The sequence below is a fragment of the Delphinus delphis genome, chromosome 1, assembly GCF_949987515.2.
Source record: "Delphinus delphis chromosome 1, mDelDel1.2, whole genome shotgun sequence".
Lineage (NCBI taxonomy): Eukaryota > Metazoa > Chordata > Mammalia > Artiodactyla > Delphinidae > Delphinus > Delphinus delphis.
In genome coordinates, this window is record NC_082683.1 from 95188175 (window position 1) to 95203381 (window position 15207).

The 15207-nt window shown below is 38.5% G+C and overlaps 1 protein-coding gene across 2 annotated transcripts in view; it reads left to right on the top strand.

The window, feature by feature from the left end:
- GPSM2 (G protein signaling modulator 2) overlaps positions 1-14940 on the top strand; it is a 67052-nt gene extending 52112 nt beyond the window's left edge. For both annotated transcript variants that reach the window (XM_060026502.1, XM_060026511.1), the window contains exons 12-15: positions 666-842; positions 3140-3299; positions 4153-4370; positions 14342-14940. In XM_060026502.1, the coding sequence (XP_059882485.1) occupies positions 666-842; positions 3140-3299; positions 4153-4370; positions 14342-14569 (783 nt within the window). In that variant the 3' untranslated portion in view covers positions 14570-14940. The remainder of the gene's footprint in view (positions 1-665; positions 843-3139; positions 3300-4152; positions 4371-14341) is intronic.
- The last annotated feature ends 267 nt before the right edge of the window (positions 14941-15207 follow it).

The window sequence follows — 15207 nt, forward strand, 5'->3', positions numbered from 1 at the left end:
ATTTCTAAGTAACTCATACCAAGAATAAAACTTTGGCTTCTTCTCTGACCATTTAAATTTTATTTTTATGGACTTTTCGCAAACTTTGTTTTCTTAGGTTTTTAAAAACCTCCATTTTAATATTTTGATAATGAGAAATCCATAACACACATTCGGTACAAGCTGTTGAAAACAGTGAGTTAGGGACTTCCCTGGTGGCGCAGTGGTTAAGAATCTGCCTGCCAGTGCAGGGGACATGGGTTTGAGCCCTGGTCTGGGAAGATCCCACATGCTACAGAGCAACTAAGCCCGTGTGCCACAACTACTGAGCCTGCGCTCTAGAGCCCATGAGCCACAACTGCTGAGCCCGCATGCCACAACTACTGAAGCATGTACCTAGGGCCCATGCTTCACAACAAGAGAAGCTACCGCAATGAGAAGCCCACGCACCAAAACGAAGAATAGCCCCTGCTCACCACAACTAGACCCGCACATAGCAACGAAGACCCAATGCAGCCAAAGATAATTAATTAAAAAAGAAAACAGTGAGATATACTGGCAAAAAGGAATTTATTAAGAGATCTAAGCCACTCACCCCCCTTCCCACCCCCAATTACTAAATGGCAGATTATATATAGCTTTGGTGATTTTTTTTCATGTCGTGCTTTCCATTTATAATTGTGTAGGTTCAAAACTGGAACAGTGAAATTCTTGCTAAACAAAAACCTCTTATTGCCAAACCTTCTGCAAAGCTCCTCTTTGTCAACAGATTGAAGGGGAAAAAATACAAAAGTAATTCCTCCACTAAAGTTCTCCAAGATGCCAGTAATTCCATCGATCACCGAATTTCAAATTCTCAAAGGGTATGTTTAAAATAAGTTTTTGAGTTTTTTATATTCATACTGGATTTTTGTAATATATTTTTAGATATTCAGTATAAAATATCTTTGTTATTCAAAGAAGTCTTCTGTATTTTCCTATCTTTTCTGTGTTCTTCAAAGCTAGAAACTATAATTACTCCATTCATAGATAAGTTGCTCCACTACTTTGGGCAGTAATTATTTCTTTGTGTTTTAAGTCACTGTTGTTTGCAAAAATACTACCTTCATTTCACCAGAGCATCTCCCAGTGAAAATGTCCTCCACTCAGTCTAGAAGTCAGAACAAATGAAATTCAGATGTTCAAGGAGTTTTAAATACTAATTTAAAATGAAGAGTGTCTGCATGCATCAATTTCTATTTATTTCTATTGTTAAAATTATACAGTTAAAAACGATTTTGTTTAAAAGTGAGCATAGAAATCAGATTATTAAACATAAAAAAATATTTAGAAGTTGAAAAATACCATGGGTTTACTGGTAAGTATCGGGTATCTCTATCTACCCTACAGTCTGATAAAAAGATCAAAATAAATTACAAAGAAGATACTTCAAATTATCAAGTCCATTTTTCAAGCAGTTGAGAACCTTTGAAAAAATTGTTAGCCTTTTATTTTTTAACAGAAATTTCTATTGGTCCTGTTGTCAGCATTTTTTTTTTTGTATCTGCACCCTTGTAGTGTCCTTTGCCTTGGTTTTTATCAGTTTTTTACATGTTCCTTACACATGTATGATTAACAAAAGGAAATTATTATAATTATTATTATATTATTAAAAATATTATGGGGTATATAAAAATGGTCCAAGAATAATTTTGTAGATCTGGAAGGCATATCTTTGTTCAAGGTTTGAGGTCTTAACTAAGCCCACTTAGCCCAACCAAAAATGTCTGTATTTTTGGAGCCTGTCTTTTGATATTCAGAATTTTTAATTAGAGGCTTTTTGCCCCTAGGGAAAAGTCTTTTTGTTAGTGATTAAGACAGTTGACTATAGCTTATGTACATACTTATTCCCAAACCTCAAGCTTGACGTGTTAAAAATTGTGCTGTCTCAAGCCCTCCTGTTTTCCTTACTTCAATTAAAGGGATACCATGTATACTACACTGTCACCCAAGCTAGGAACGCCGGTGTCATTCTAGACTCCCTCTCCTTCATTGACCACATCCAGTTAATCCCTATATCACTCAGATCTGCCCTGACCACCGTCCCCCCATCTTTAAAAAAAATCTCTGTTACTATGTGTTAGTTCTTAATGTACTGCTTTATCTCTTACCCAGATTTCTGGAATAGGCACCTGAACTGACCCCTTTCCTTCCATTATTAACCCTTGTAATCAATTGGAAGGGCCAGTTCTGTTTCTGTACAAAACCGCTTAAAACTGGCTATTACCAGTGCTTCTCTTATGTCACATAGGATGTCTTTAACTTGTTAGTCATACAGAGGTCCTTGTGTTGGTCTCTTCTTCCCCTCCCCTTTTCACCACCCCTGCATACCCTTCAGTTCATTATCCCCTAAACACTACAAAGCTTTGGAATTGCGCATTAATCTGTGTGAAACATCTCTACCCTGCAAATGCTTATTCACTCTCCAGGAACCCACTCAAATATCACGTAAGTTTCTGCTGTTTCACTTAAGAATTAGTTACACCCTTCTCCCAAGGCTCATAACAGTTTGTATATATGTACTTCTATTATAATACTATCATTATGAAAACTAAAATAATTACTTTTATTAAACATTAGTTATTTTAGTTTTGAAGCTTTCCAAATAAAGTATAACTGGTACCCCTCTGTCTCAAATATTCATTTATTTGAAGTTTATATTTCTTCAGGATCTTCAAATCTTTAAATACAATAAAAGACCTTAAAAATCACTATGCCAGGAAAATATACATGCTTTCTTACTTTAATCAGTTCTTAGAAAGACTAGTTTACTTAAATTCTGTTGTAGAATCTTAGAACTGAACTTTGAACCTGGGGTACATGCCTGTATCACTGATATTTGCATAATTTATTCAGTATCTGTAGCAGTTCCCCTAAGTCTGAGGTACATTTATTTAGCTTTAGGAATACAAGGATTAAAAAATAACTAGAAATGCTTTTTGTTAGTTGGATTGAAATAACTTTTTATTACCAAGTGGTTGGCATCTTGTATAAAGAAAATGTCAATTTTTTATTTTTAATCTTCATTGTTTACCATTTGCATTTGAGGTATATATGCTATTGTTTCATTGATGATCTAAGGATAATGCTGAAATATTTAGACTTCCTCTCAATATTTTAGAAAATCAGTGCAGATACTATTGGAGATGAAGGGTTCTTTGACCTGCTGAGCCGATTTCAGAGCAATCGGATGGATGATCAGAGGTGCTGCTTAAAAGAACAGAACTCCGGATCAGCTTCAACAGCAGCTTCTGCCACTCCCCCCAGAATGATGCTACAAAGTAAGTTATCTGTGCTTCTCCTGCAATTTGATATTCTTGTGATTTATTTCTGAGAATTTAGGAGGTACAGTAAAGGAGCCTGAATCAAGGTACATCTGAAACGCTGGTATTTGTACAGTTTCCCCTAAGTTTATCTGTATTTCTGGTCCAGTGCACTTTCTACTAACTATATCATACTGCCTCCCAAGTTTCCTAGGGGGTGGGGGAAAAAATCTAACTTTAAAAAAAATGAGGAAAAAATTATAGTTATACATACCTTATAATTACATGTAAAATGCAGATACTTCATATGTGGATTAAAAAAGAAAAGCCAGGACAGACTGAAGAGGAACCTATGGCTATAGCAGAAGCTAAGGCTTGCCTGAGCCTTCGAAAGATCTAAAATAGGTTACTTAAAATTTTCTATTTCAGTTACCAAAAGACTTCCTCCCCCATAGACCAAGACTTGCCAGCAGCACTTAACTCGAAGTTTAGTTAGCTGAATGTCCTATCCAGGGCATGGGATAAAAATACTGTCCATTCATCCTGGTCTGAGAAAGTATGTGAGAAAAACAATTTAGTTACCTTCTGAAATCTAGCCCCATATCTTATAAAGTTACATATTGGGTGACATTAGATAAAGGGAAATATAGTCAAGTCCGAATTACCTCCAAGCGGACCATCTGAAGTACTCTGGGATTCATTCTTCCCTCCCCACCCATCTAGTCTGGCCCCAGCCTATCAGTGACTCTCAGTGACGGAGCTAAAGCAGGAGGGCAGAAAGGGTGTTGGGAGTGAATAAGGCAGAAAGAAATTTTATGTATATAATAAATATGCTTAAATAACTTTATTATTTTTTGATTTTTTTTCATAGCACCATCTGTTTCCATGGTGTCCCCCAACACAGATGAGTTTTTAGACCTTCTTGCCAGCTCACAGAGCCGCCGTTTGGATGATCAGAGAGCCAGTTTCAGTAATTTGCCTGGCCTTCGTCTGACACAAAACAACAGTCAGTCAGTACTTGGCCACCTGATGACTAATGACAACAAAGAGGCTGATGAAGACTTCTTTGACATCCTTGTAAAATGTCAAGTATGTCTGCACATTTTTGTCATTCCGTATATATAGCTCAGATGTTGTTGAGAGCTTTGGCAGTATTATGATTCTAAATTGGGAAAAGCTCATTTTGTCTTAGAAAGGCAATAAGTTGATTATTCAGGGGTCCATCAGACACTGTTTCTCCCTTATGATCGCTTCATATTTTGTGTTCCTTTTGGCTGGTGAGGTGGGATGTTGCCAATGACTCCCTCTGAGCTGTAGTAGAGACTACAGGAAGAGCCCCTCTTCTGAATTTTCGGAATAGCATCAGGAGCAACCCAGTGATTAATATGGAGAGAGTCTAGCTGGGGCCCTTTCTAGACAGTTTACCATTTGGGAGAAATGTATATATTGAGATAGCTTTCATATTTTAGCTGTTTTAATAATTATTAACCAAAGTGGTTAAGAAATATCTCAAATGGCTTGGACAGGACCATGAGAAAAATAATGCTTATTTTCACTAAAAAGAGACATTTCCTGTGCCTAACCCTAGTTCTGTGTTCTATGTCTCAGTTTTCTCATTCATAAAAAGATGAAATGATGATCTCTCATTCATTCAATCAAAATATTACTGAACACCTTTTATGTTCTGGGCACTATTCTAGATATTGGGGATACTTTTTAAAGGATCCTACATTTTAGCGGGAGAGACATTGAGTAAGAGTGTGTGTGTACAGATACATAGATAGGTAGTATATGTCAGGTACTGATACTTGCTATAAAGACAATTAAAGCAAGATAAAGAGGTAATGGGTAACCAGGGGTGGTGGTGGTGGTGGTTGATGGAGTGTCTGTTTTAGACGTGGTGGTTAGGCAAGACCTTTCTGGGTTGACACTTGAACACAGACCTGAATGAGGTAAAGCAGTCAGCCATGTGCATATTTACCGGAAGAGCGTTCCATGCAGAGACAGCAAGTCCCCTCTTGGATATAGAAGCTTAGCAGGTTCAAGGAATGGCAAGGTGGCCAGTGTAGTGTGACTGGTGTAGAGTGAGTAAAGGGTAGAGGAAAGTGCTACAGGATGAGGATGGAGAAGCGATCAGTGCCTAGATCATATAGGCTCTTGTAGGCCATGATGAGGTCTTGTGTTCCAGATGTGATAGGAAGACATTGGATGGTTCTAGGAGATCATCCTGACCATCACTGAAAGAATGTAGTGGCAAAGGGTGTTTGTTAGTAGGAAAACCAGCTAGGAAACTAATGTGGTAATAAGGCAAAAAATATTGGTGACTTGGACTAGCATAGTGGGAGCAGTGATGATAAGTGGTCAGAATAGGGATATAACTTGAAATTATGGTTGGTTGGCAAGACCTGTTAATAAACTGGATGGAGGGTATGAGAAAGAGAATCAAGGATGATTCCTACCTTCTTGGCTTGAATAACTGAGTAAACGGATGGTACCATTTACTGAAATGGAGAAGACCAGAGGAGAGACAGGTATGGGGAGAAAAGCAAGAGTTTTACTTTAGATATGTAAATGTGGGAAACCTAATTAGACATTCAAGTGGAATAGGCACTATTAAAATAAAAACCTGGAGCCCCAGAGAGAAGTAACTCTAGGAGTCATCAGCATATAGCTGGTATTAAAGCCCTGGGAAAGAGATTACATAAAGAATAGATAAGGAAATAGGAAGACTAAGCCCTGGGCACTGGAAAACCACTAATTGGATAAAGGAAGATGAACCACTGAAGCAGGAAATCAGCCAGAGATTTGGAAGAAAACTTGGAGAGTGTGGTAGAAGCCAAGTGAAGAAAGTGTTTAAGGAATGTTCATCTGTGTCAGATGCTGCTAAGAAGCTAAGTAAGATGATGGCTGAGCCTACTAGATATGGCAACACTTATAATTGTAAAGATACTGTTTTAGTGGCATGAGGGGGCAAAGGACTGAGTGGGTTGAGAAAATGGGAAATGTAAAAGGGGAGATAGTACACAGAAAAAAAGGAAGGCAAAGAAATGCATCATAAGTTGGAGGGGGTTATAGGATATAGGTGGGTTTTTCCTTATTTTGAGAGTTAATATACAGCATGTCTGCTGATGGAATGATCACGTAGAGAGGGGAACCAGTGATGCAGAAGCGTATGGATAAAGAACAGTTTTTGCATAGGTGAGAAGGAAAACAGTATATGTGTACAGACTTGGAGGTAGAAGCAAGTAGGAATTATCTCTGGTTGCTTTTATTTTCTTAGCAAAATAAGAAGTAGAGCTATTTAAGGCAGAAGACCTAAACAGACATTTCTCCAAAGAAGACATACAGAGGCCAAGAGGCACAAGAAAAGATACTCAACATGGCTAATTATTAGAGAAATGCAAATCAAAGCTACAGTGAGGTATTGCCTCACACAGGTCAGAATCCCATCATCAAAGAAAGAGTCTACAAATAATAACTAGAGAGGGTGTGGAGAAAAGGGAACCCTCCTATGCTGTTGGTAGGAATGTAAATTGGTAAAGCCACTATGGAGAACAGTATGGAGGTTCCTTAAAAAACTAAAAATTGGACTTCCCTGGTGGCACAGTCGTTAAGAATCTGCCTGTCAATGCAGGGGACACGGGTTCGATCCCTGGTCCGGGAAGACCCCACATGCCGCACAGCAACTAAGCCCGTGTGCCACAACTACCAAGCCTGTGCTCTAGAGCCCATGAGCCACAACTACTGAGCCCACGCGCCAAAGCTACTGAAGCCCACGTGCTGCAACTAGTAGCACAGCTACTAGAGCCTGCGTGCTGCAACTACTGAAGCCTGTGCACCTAGAACCCATGGTCCTCAACAAGAGAAGCCACCACAATGAGAAGCCCACATACCACAACGAAGAGTTAGCCCCCGCTTGCCACAACTAGAGAAAGCCCGATGCAGCAACGAAGACCTGGCACAGCCAAAAAAAAAGACAATCCAATTCAAAAATGGGCAAAGAGGCACAACACTGTAAACCAATTATACTTCAATTAAAACAAACAAAAAATCTAAAAATAGAGTTACCCTATTATCCTGCAATTCCACTCCTGGGCGTATATCTGGAGAAAACTCTTATTTGAAAAGATACATGCACCCCTACGTTCATAGCAGCACCATTTACAACAGCCAAGACATGGAAACAACCTAAATGTCCATTGACAGATGAATGGATAAAGAAGATGTGGTACATAAATACAATGGAATACCTACTCAGCCATAAAAAAGAATGAAATAATGCCATTTGAAGCAACATGGATGGACCTAGAGATTATCATACTAAGTGAAGTAAGTCAGAGAAAGACAAATACCATATGATATCACTTATATGTGGAATCTAAAACGTGATACAAATGAACTTATCTATGAAACAGAAACAGACTCACAGACATAGAGAACAAACTTATGGTTACCAAGGAGGGGGGAAGGGGACAGGGGGAGGGATAAATTAGGAATTTGGAATTAACATATACACACTACTATATATAAAATAGATAACCAACAAGGTTCTACTGTATAGCACAGTGAACTGTATTCAATATATTGTAATAAACCATAATGGAAAAAAATATGAAAAAGAAAATATGTATAACTGAATCACTCTGCTGTACACCACAAACTAACACAACATTGTAAATTAACTATACTTAATTAAAAAAAAAAAAAAATAGAGGGACTTGCTTGGTGGTCCAGTGGTTAAGAATCTGCCTTCCAATGCAGGGGATGCAGGTTCGATCCCTGGTTGGGGAACAAAGACCCCACGTGCCAAGGGGCAACTAAGCCCACATGCCAGAACTAGAGAGCCCATGTGCAACTACAGCACCCACGTGCTGCCGCAACTAGAGAGAAGCCTGCACACTGCAACAAAAGATCCTGCGTGCTGCAACTAAGACCTGATGCAGCCAAAAGAATAAACTGAATGAATGAATGAATGAAAAATAGAGCCATTTAGCAGAGACTGAGGTTGGAGCATGGTAATTATGAAAACAAAAGGAAGTGGAGTATAGTTGACTTGGAGAAACTAAAAGCATGCTGACCAGGGAAAACAGGGTTGCTGAGCTGTGCCGAGGTTCACAGTCATGGAACTAAGGCTGGTCAGTGTAGTTGTATATCTTCTCCAGTCATAACCAGCTGCTTAAGGAGGCAGAGAGATAGATTTAATCAAGCTTTGTATTGCCAGGAGAATAGGATAGAGAGGGAGAGCAATGTCAGGAAGTGCTTTTAGTAACAGATTTTGGAACCTGGACTGTGTCTAAGAAGGGACGTAAGGAAAGGTGTGAAAGTGAAAAGTGGCAGTGGTCTCAGTGGATTCAAGAAATGCTGAAGTTACTTACCTAATAACACACCATCAACATCTATAAAGCAAAAATCGACAGAACTGAAGGGAGAAATGGAGTTTTTACAATAATAGTTAAAGACCTCAATCCCCACTCTCATTACTGGGTAGGACAACCAAGCAGAAGATAAGAAAAAACAGAGGACAACAACACGATAAACCAACTACATCTAACAGATTAGAATAATACACAACAGAACAGAATACACATTCTTACATGTATATGGGACACTCTCCAGGACAGACCATATGTTACGCCACAAATTAAGTCTCAACAGATTATCTTAAGATACTATACAAAGTATCTTCTCCAACCAAAATAGGATGAAGTTAGAAGCAACAAAAGGAAAAATTGCAAAATTCACAAATTTGTAGAAGTTAAACCAGTGGGTCAAAGACGAAATTAAAAGGGAAATTAGAAAATACCTAGGGACTTCCCTAGTGATCCAGTGGGTAAAACTCCACACTCCCAATGCAGGGGGCCTGGGTTTGATCTCTGATTAGGGAACTAGATCCCCCCATGCATGCCACAACTAAAGAAGCCCACGTGCCACAACTAAGTGTCCACGTGATGCAACTAAGAAGTCCACATGCCACAACTAAGAGCCCACCAGCACACAACCAAGTGTCCACATGATACAACTAAAGATCCTACGTGCCACAAGGAAGATCCTGTGTGCCGCAACTAAGACACAGTGCAGCCTAAATAAATATTTAAAAAAAACACAAAAAACCTAGAGACTAATGAAAATGAAAACACAATTTACCAAAACTTATGGGATGCAGTGAAGGCGGTGCTCAGGAAAATTTATAGCTGTAAATGCTTACATTAAAAAAGAAAGATCGGGCTTCCCTGGTGGCGCAGTGGTCGAGAGTCCACCTGCCGATGCAGGGGACACGGGTTTGTGCCCCGGTCCAGGAAGATCCCACATGCTGTGGAGCGGCTGGGCCCGTGAGCCACAGCCGTTGAGCCTGCGCGTCCAGAGCCTGTGCTCCGCAGTGGGAGAGGCCACAACAGTGAGAGGCCCATGTATGGCAAAAAAAAAAAAAAAAAAAGATCTCAGATCAACAGCCTAACTTTACAACTTAAGGAACTAGAAAAAGAACAATAAACTAAACTTAAAACTAGCAGAAGGAAGGAATAATAAAGATTAGAGCAGAGGCAGAGAGAACATGAAAAAATAGAGAAAAATCAACAAAATCAAAAGTTGGTTCTTCGAAAAGATTAACAAAATTGACAAACTTTTAGCTATATTAAGAAAAAGAGAAGGTTCAAATTACTAAAATTAGAAATGAAGCAGGGACATTACTACTGATTCTACAGAAATAAAAAGAATTATAGGAGAATGCTATGAATGACTGTATGCCAACAAGCTGGATAATCTAGATGAAATGGGCAAATAACTAGAAACACAAAACCAAGACTGAACCATGAAGAAATAGAAAATAGATCCATAATTCATAAGGAGATCGTATTAGTAATTAAAAACCTCCTGACAAAAGAAAAGCCCTGGACTTGATGGCTTCATGGGTGAATTCTACCAAATATTTAAAGAACACCAATTCCAAAAATTGTAAAAAAGGGAACATTTACCATTCCTAAGTCATTCTATGAGGCAAATATTGCCCTGATACCAAAGCCAGTTAAGACTTTATAAGAAAACTACAGACCAATATCCTTTTTGAATACAGATGCAAAAATTAGCAACAAAATACTAGCAACCAGAAGCCAGTGGCATATTAAAAGGATTATATGCCATAACCTGATGGGATTTATTCCTGGAATGCAAAGATGGTTCAACATATGGAAATCAATCAATGTAATATACCACATTAATAGAATGAAGGAAAAAAACACAGTCATCTCAGTTGATGCAGAAAAGTCACTTGACAAAATTCAACACATCTTCATGATAAAAAAAAACTAAGAATAGTAGGAAACTACAATGACATAATAAAAATCATTTATGAACCCCACACACAGCTATCATCATACTCAGTGGTAAAAGACTGAAAGCTTTTAAGATCGGGAACAAGACATGGATGCCCACTTTGCCACTTATATTCAACATAGTACTGGAAGTTCTAGCCAGTTAGGCAAGGAAAAGAAACAGAAGGCAGCCAAATTGGAAAAGAAGTAAAATGATCTGTTTGGAGATGACAGAGTCTTATATGTAGAAAATCCTAAAGATTTCACCAAAAAACTATTAGAACTAAGAAGGAAAGTTACAAGATCAACATCCAAAATCAGTTGCGTTTCTATACACTAATAATGAACAGTCCAAAAAGGAAATTAAGAAAACAATTCCACTTACAATAGCATCAAAGAGAATAAAATACTTAGGAATTAACCAAGAAGGTGAAAGACTTGTACAGTGAAAAATACAAAATATTTCTGAAAGAAATTAAATATGACGTAAGTCTCTCCCACTGGAAGACTTAAGATTGTTAAAAAGTCAACACTGTTTTGACACCTGACATAATCCCATCGCTCCTCATTTGTAGGGTAGTGTGACGGAATTGTCAGACCAGTATACTGGTCTGACAATTACTTAATAAAGTGAAAAAAAATTTTTTTAAGTCAGTACCACCCAGAGTGTGATCTACATATTTAATGCAATCCCTATCAAAAATTTCAGTGATGCTTTTTTACAAAAATTTAAAAATCCATCCTAAAATTCATATGGAATCTCAAGGAAACCCAAATAGCCAAAACAATCTTGAACAAGAAGAACAAAGTTGGAGGACTCACACTTCCTGGTTTCAGAATTTATCACAAAGCTACAGTAATCAAAACAGTGTGATACCAGCATAATGAGACCCAATGGAATTGAATAGCCCAGAAATAAACACTCTTATATACTGTCAAACAGTTTTCAACAAGGGTGACAAGACCATTCAGTATGGAAGGAAGTCTTATCAACAGTTGATGCTGGGAAAACAGGATATCCACATACGAAAGAATTAAGTTGGACCTTTACCTAATACCATATACAAAAATTAACTCAAAGTGGATCAAAGACCTAAATATAAGCGCTAAAAAACTCTTAGAAGAAAACGTTAAGGGGAAAGCTTCATGACTTTGGATTTGGCTATGGTTTCTGGGTTACACCACCAAAGGCACAGGCAACAAAAGAAAAAAAAGACTTCATGAAAACTTAAAACTTTTATGGATCAAAGGACACCATCAACAAAGCAAAAAGGCAACCCACAGAAAATATGTGCAAATCATATAACATAAAGATTAATCTAGAATACAGAGAACTCCAAAAGCTCAACAACAAAAAACCTGATTCAAAAGTGGGCAAAGAACCCAAACAGATATTTCTCCAAAGAAGATATACAAATGGCCAGTAATTATAGGAAATGATGCTTGACGTCACAAATCATTAGAGAAATGTAGGATCAAAACCACAATGAGGGACTTCCCTGGTGTCACAGTGTATAAGACTCCATGCTCCCAATGCATGGGGCCCGGTTCGATCCCTGGTCAGGGAACTAGATTCCCCATGCATGACGCAACTAAGAGTTCACATGCCACAACTAAGACCTGGTGCAACCGAAAAAAAAAAAAAAAAACCCCACAGTGAGATACCACCTCACGCCCATTAAGATGGCTATCAAAACAAGCCAAAAAATGCAGAAAATAGCAAATGCTGGTGTAGATATGGAGAAATTGGAACCCTTGTGTACTTCAGGTGGGAATATAAAATGGTGCAGCTGCTATGGAAAACGGTACGGCAGTTCCTCAAAAAGTTAAAAACAGAATTATCATACACAGTCCCACTTCTAGGTATGACTGAAAGCAGGGACATGAACAGATATTTGTACACCCATATTCATAGCAGCATTATTCACAACAGCCAAAAAGGTGGAAGCAACCCAAGTGTCCATCAGCAGATGAATGCATAAACAAAATGTGGTGTACATACACAGTAGAATATTTCCAGCCTTAAAAACATGCTGCAACATGGATGCTGAGAAACATGCAGTCACAAGAGGACAAATACTCTGATGCCACTCATGTGAGCTAGTTAGAGTGGTCCAATTAACAGTGACAAGGTAGAACGGTGGTTGCAGAGGCTGGAGAGAGGGGAGAATGGGGAGTTGTTGTTTAATAGGTTTAGAGTTTGTCTTGCAAGATGAAAAAAGTTCTGGAGATGGATGGTGGTGATGATTGCACAACAATATGAATGTACCTGATCCTGAACTGTACACTTAAAAATGGTTAAAATGGTAAATTTTGGGGCTTCCCTGGTGGCGCAGTGGTTGAGAGTCCGCCTGCCGATGCAGGGGACGTGGGTTCGTGCCCCAGTCCGGGAGGATCCCACATGCCGCGGAGCGGCTGGGCCCGTGAGCCATGGCCGCTGAGCCTGTGCGTCCAGAGCCTGTGCTCCGCAACAGGAGAGACCACAACAGTGAGAGGCCCGCATACCGCAAAAAAAAAAAAAAAATGGTAAATTTTATATTTATTTTACCTCAGTTTTTTAAAAAATGATTTACTGGGGGGTAGTACTGGGGAGCTTGATCTAGAAAAATAGGAGTCCGTGGTCAACATGAGATATTTTAAAATCATGATTTCAAAGACGGTGCAGTTATTGAGAATGACTGTGTCTGGCCTCTGACCATGGGAGCTATTGGATAAGGCAGAGGGCAAGGATGAAACACCAGAGGAGGGGAGGTCTAGGAACTGAAGCGCCTGAGTGTTGGGTAAACTTAGAGGAAAGTGAAATGACCACGAATCGTGACGGGAGAGATGATGAAGAGTGAACCAGGTGTGTGTGGAGGGTGGGATGGCGCTGACTAGGAATCCGGGCAGCCACGGCACCCTCACTGGGCGGTGGGGTTAAACGCTCAGGCGTGTTAGTGCACAGCGCCTAGCAACACGGGGCACTCCGATGTCAGCCATCACATTCCTACTTGTATTCTTGAGTTACAATACCAGACACTGTCCTGTAGACTTTTAAGTGCTTTCATTTGATCAAAAACATTTCTAACGTACTTCTAAAATAAGAATCGTAAGTCAGAACTTGAAGGAAAAATTCACTCTGGGTTATTTATTTCCTTAACAGATTTTATTGCCTAAGACAAGGGTAGGCAAACTTTTTCTGTAAAGGGCCAAAGAAAATATTTTAGGCTTTTTGGGGCCCTATGGCCTTTGTTGCAACTGCTCAGCTCTGCCCTTGTAGCAGGCAAACAGCCGTACACAGTTCATAAACAAACAAGCGTGGTATTGAAACGAAAGTACTGTTTAAAAAAACAGTGGGCAGTGGGTTATAGTTTGCTGACCCTTGGCCGAAGATAGTATTTATAAGGTAGTGATGTAGGGTTTCTGTACCTCACATGATATTCCTAAGGATTTGGTACGTTGTATTTAGTGATGCCTATTACAGTAAGATTATAATCTTAGACATAGGTGACCTTGCATCTTAACTAATCTTACCAAAGCCATGAAGCTATGGCTTCATATTTGTTATACACAATACTTGTTATGCTCTGATTATATAAGTCATTTCAAATAAAAGATCTTACTAGGTTTCAGGTCTAAAGATTGAGTAAACTTCTAAGAGGCAGAAAATGTTTAAAGCTACATTTTCTTATTGTGAATGACAGACATAACATACCTTGGTGCTTTCCTTCCCTGCAGTATTTGTATTTTAATCTCTTTCTTGTAAATTTTTAGGGATCCAGATTAGATGATCAAAGATGTGCTCCACCACCTGCTGCCACAAAGGGACCAACAGTACCAGATGAGGACTTTTTTAGCCTTATTTTACGGTCTCAAGCAAAAAGAATGGATGAACAGAGAGTTCTTTTACAAAGAGATCAAAACAGAGACACTGAATTTGGACCGAAGGACCTTTTGCAGAATAATGCTCTGTTGGAACTTGAAAATTCAGGAAAAAAATAAGCAAACCACTAGTATACAATGAATATCTTTTTTAAAGCAACCTTATTTCCTTTCAGAACACTGCAGGAAAATTCAATCTATTACTTTTTTCCTTCAAAGGAGAAATTATAGCACTGTACTGAGCTTAAAATGTTTTTAGCCTGATGTAAATATTTAACCTTTGATAGCATAGTATTAATTAACATTCCTCTGGACACTCGTTTCAGGGTAGAGGTGCGATCTAGGGATCTGGGCCTTTGTTCTTTCTAAAAATCCTCCAGGTGATTTTTACGGGCAGTGAAAAGTCAACTTTTGAGATTACTGCTTGGGATTATGTTCTTCTGCAACTTGGTAGATTCCTTTACCTAGTATTTGTAAAGTAGGAAGTTAAATGACTCTAGCCTAGGATTTAATCCTCTTGCTGAGGTAGATTTTTTTTTTTTACTTTTAATTGACAGTGGCTCTTTTTTATACCGATGTAGTGGGAAATTATGCTATTTCATAAAAATAATATACTTGACCAGTGTGTAAAAAATTATACAGTCTATTAAAAAATCTAGATTTTTTTCCACTAAGAAAATCTCTATTTTCAATATAATTTTAGGCCAAAACCATTATAAAAGAAACTCTTAAAAATAAACTTCTTTAGCATGTTTTGG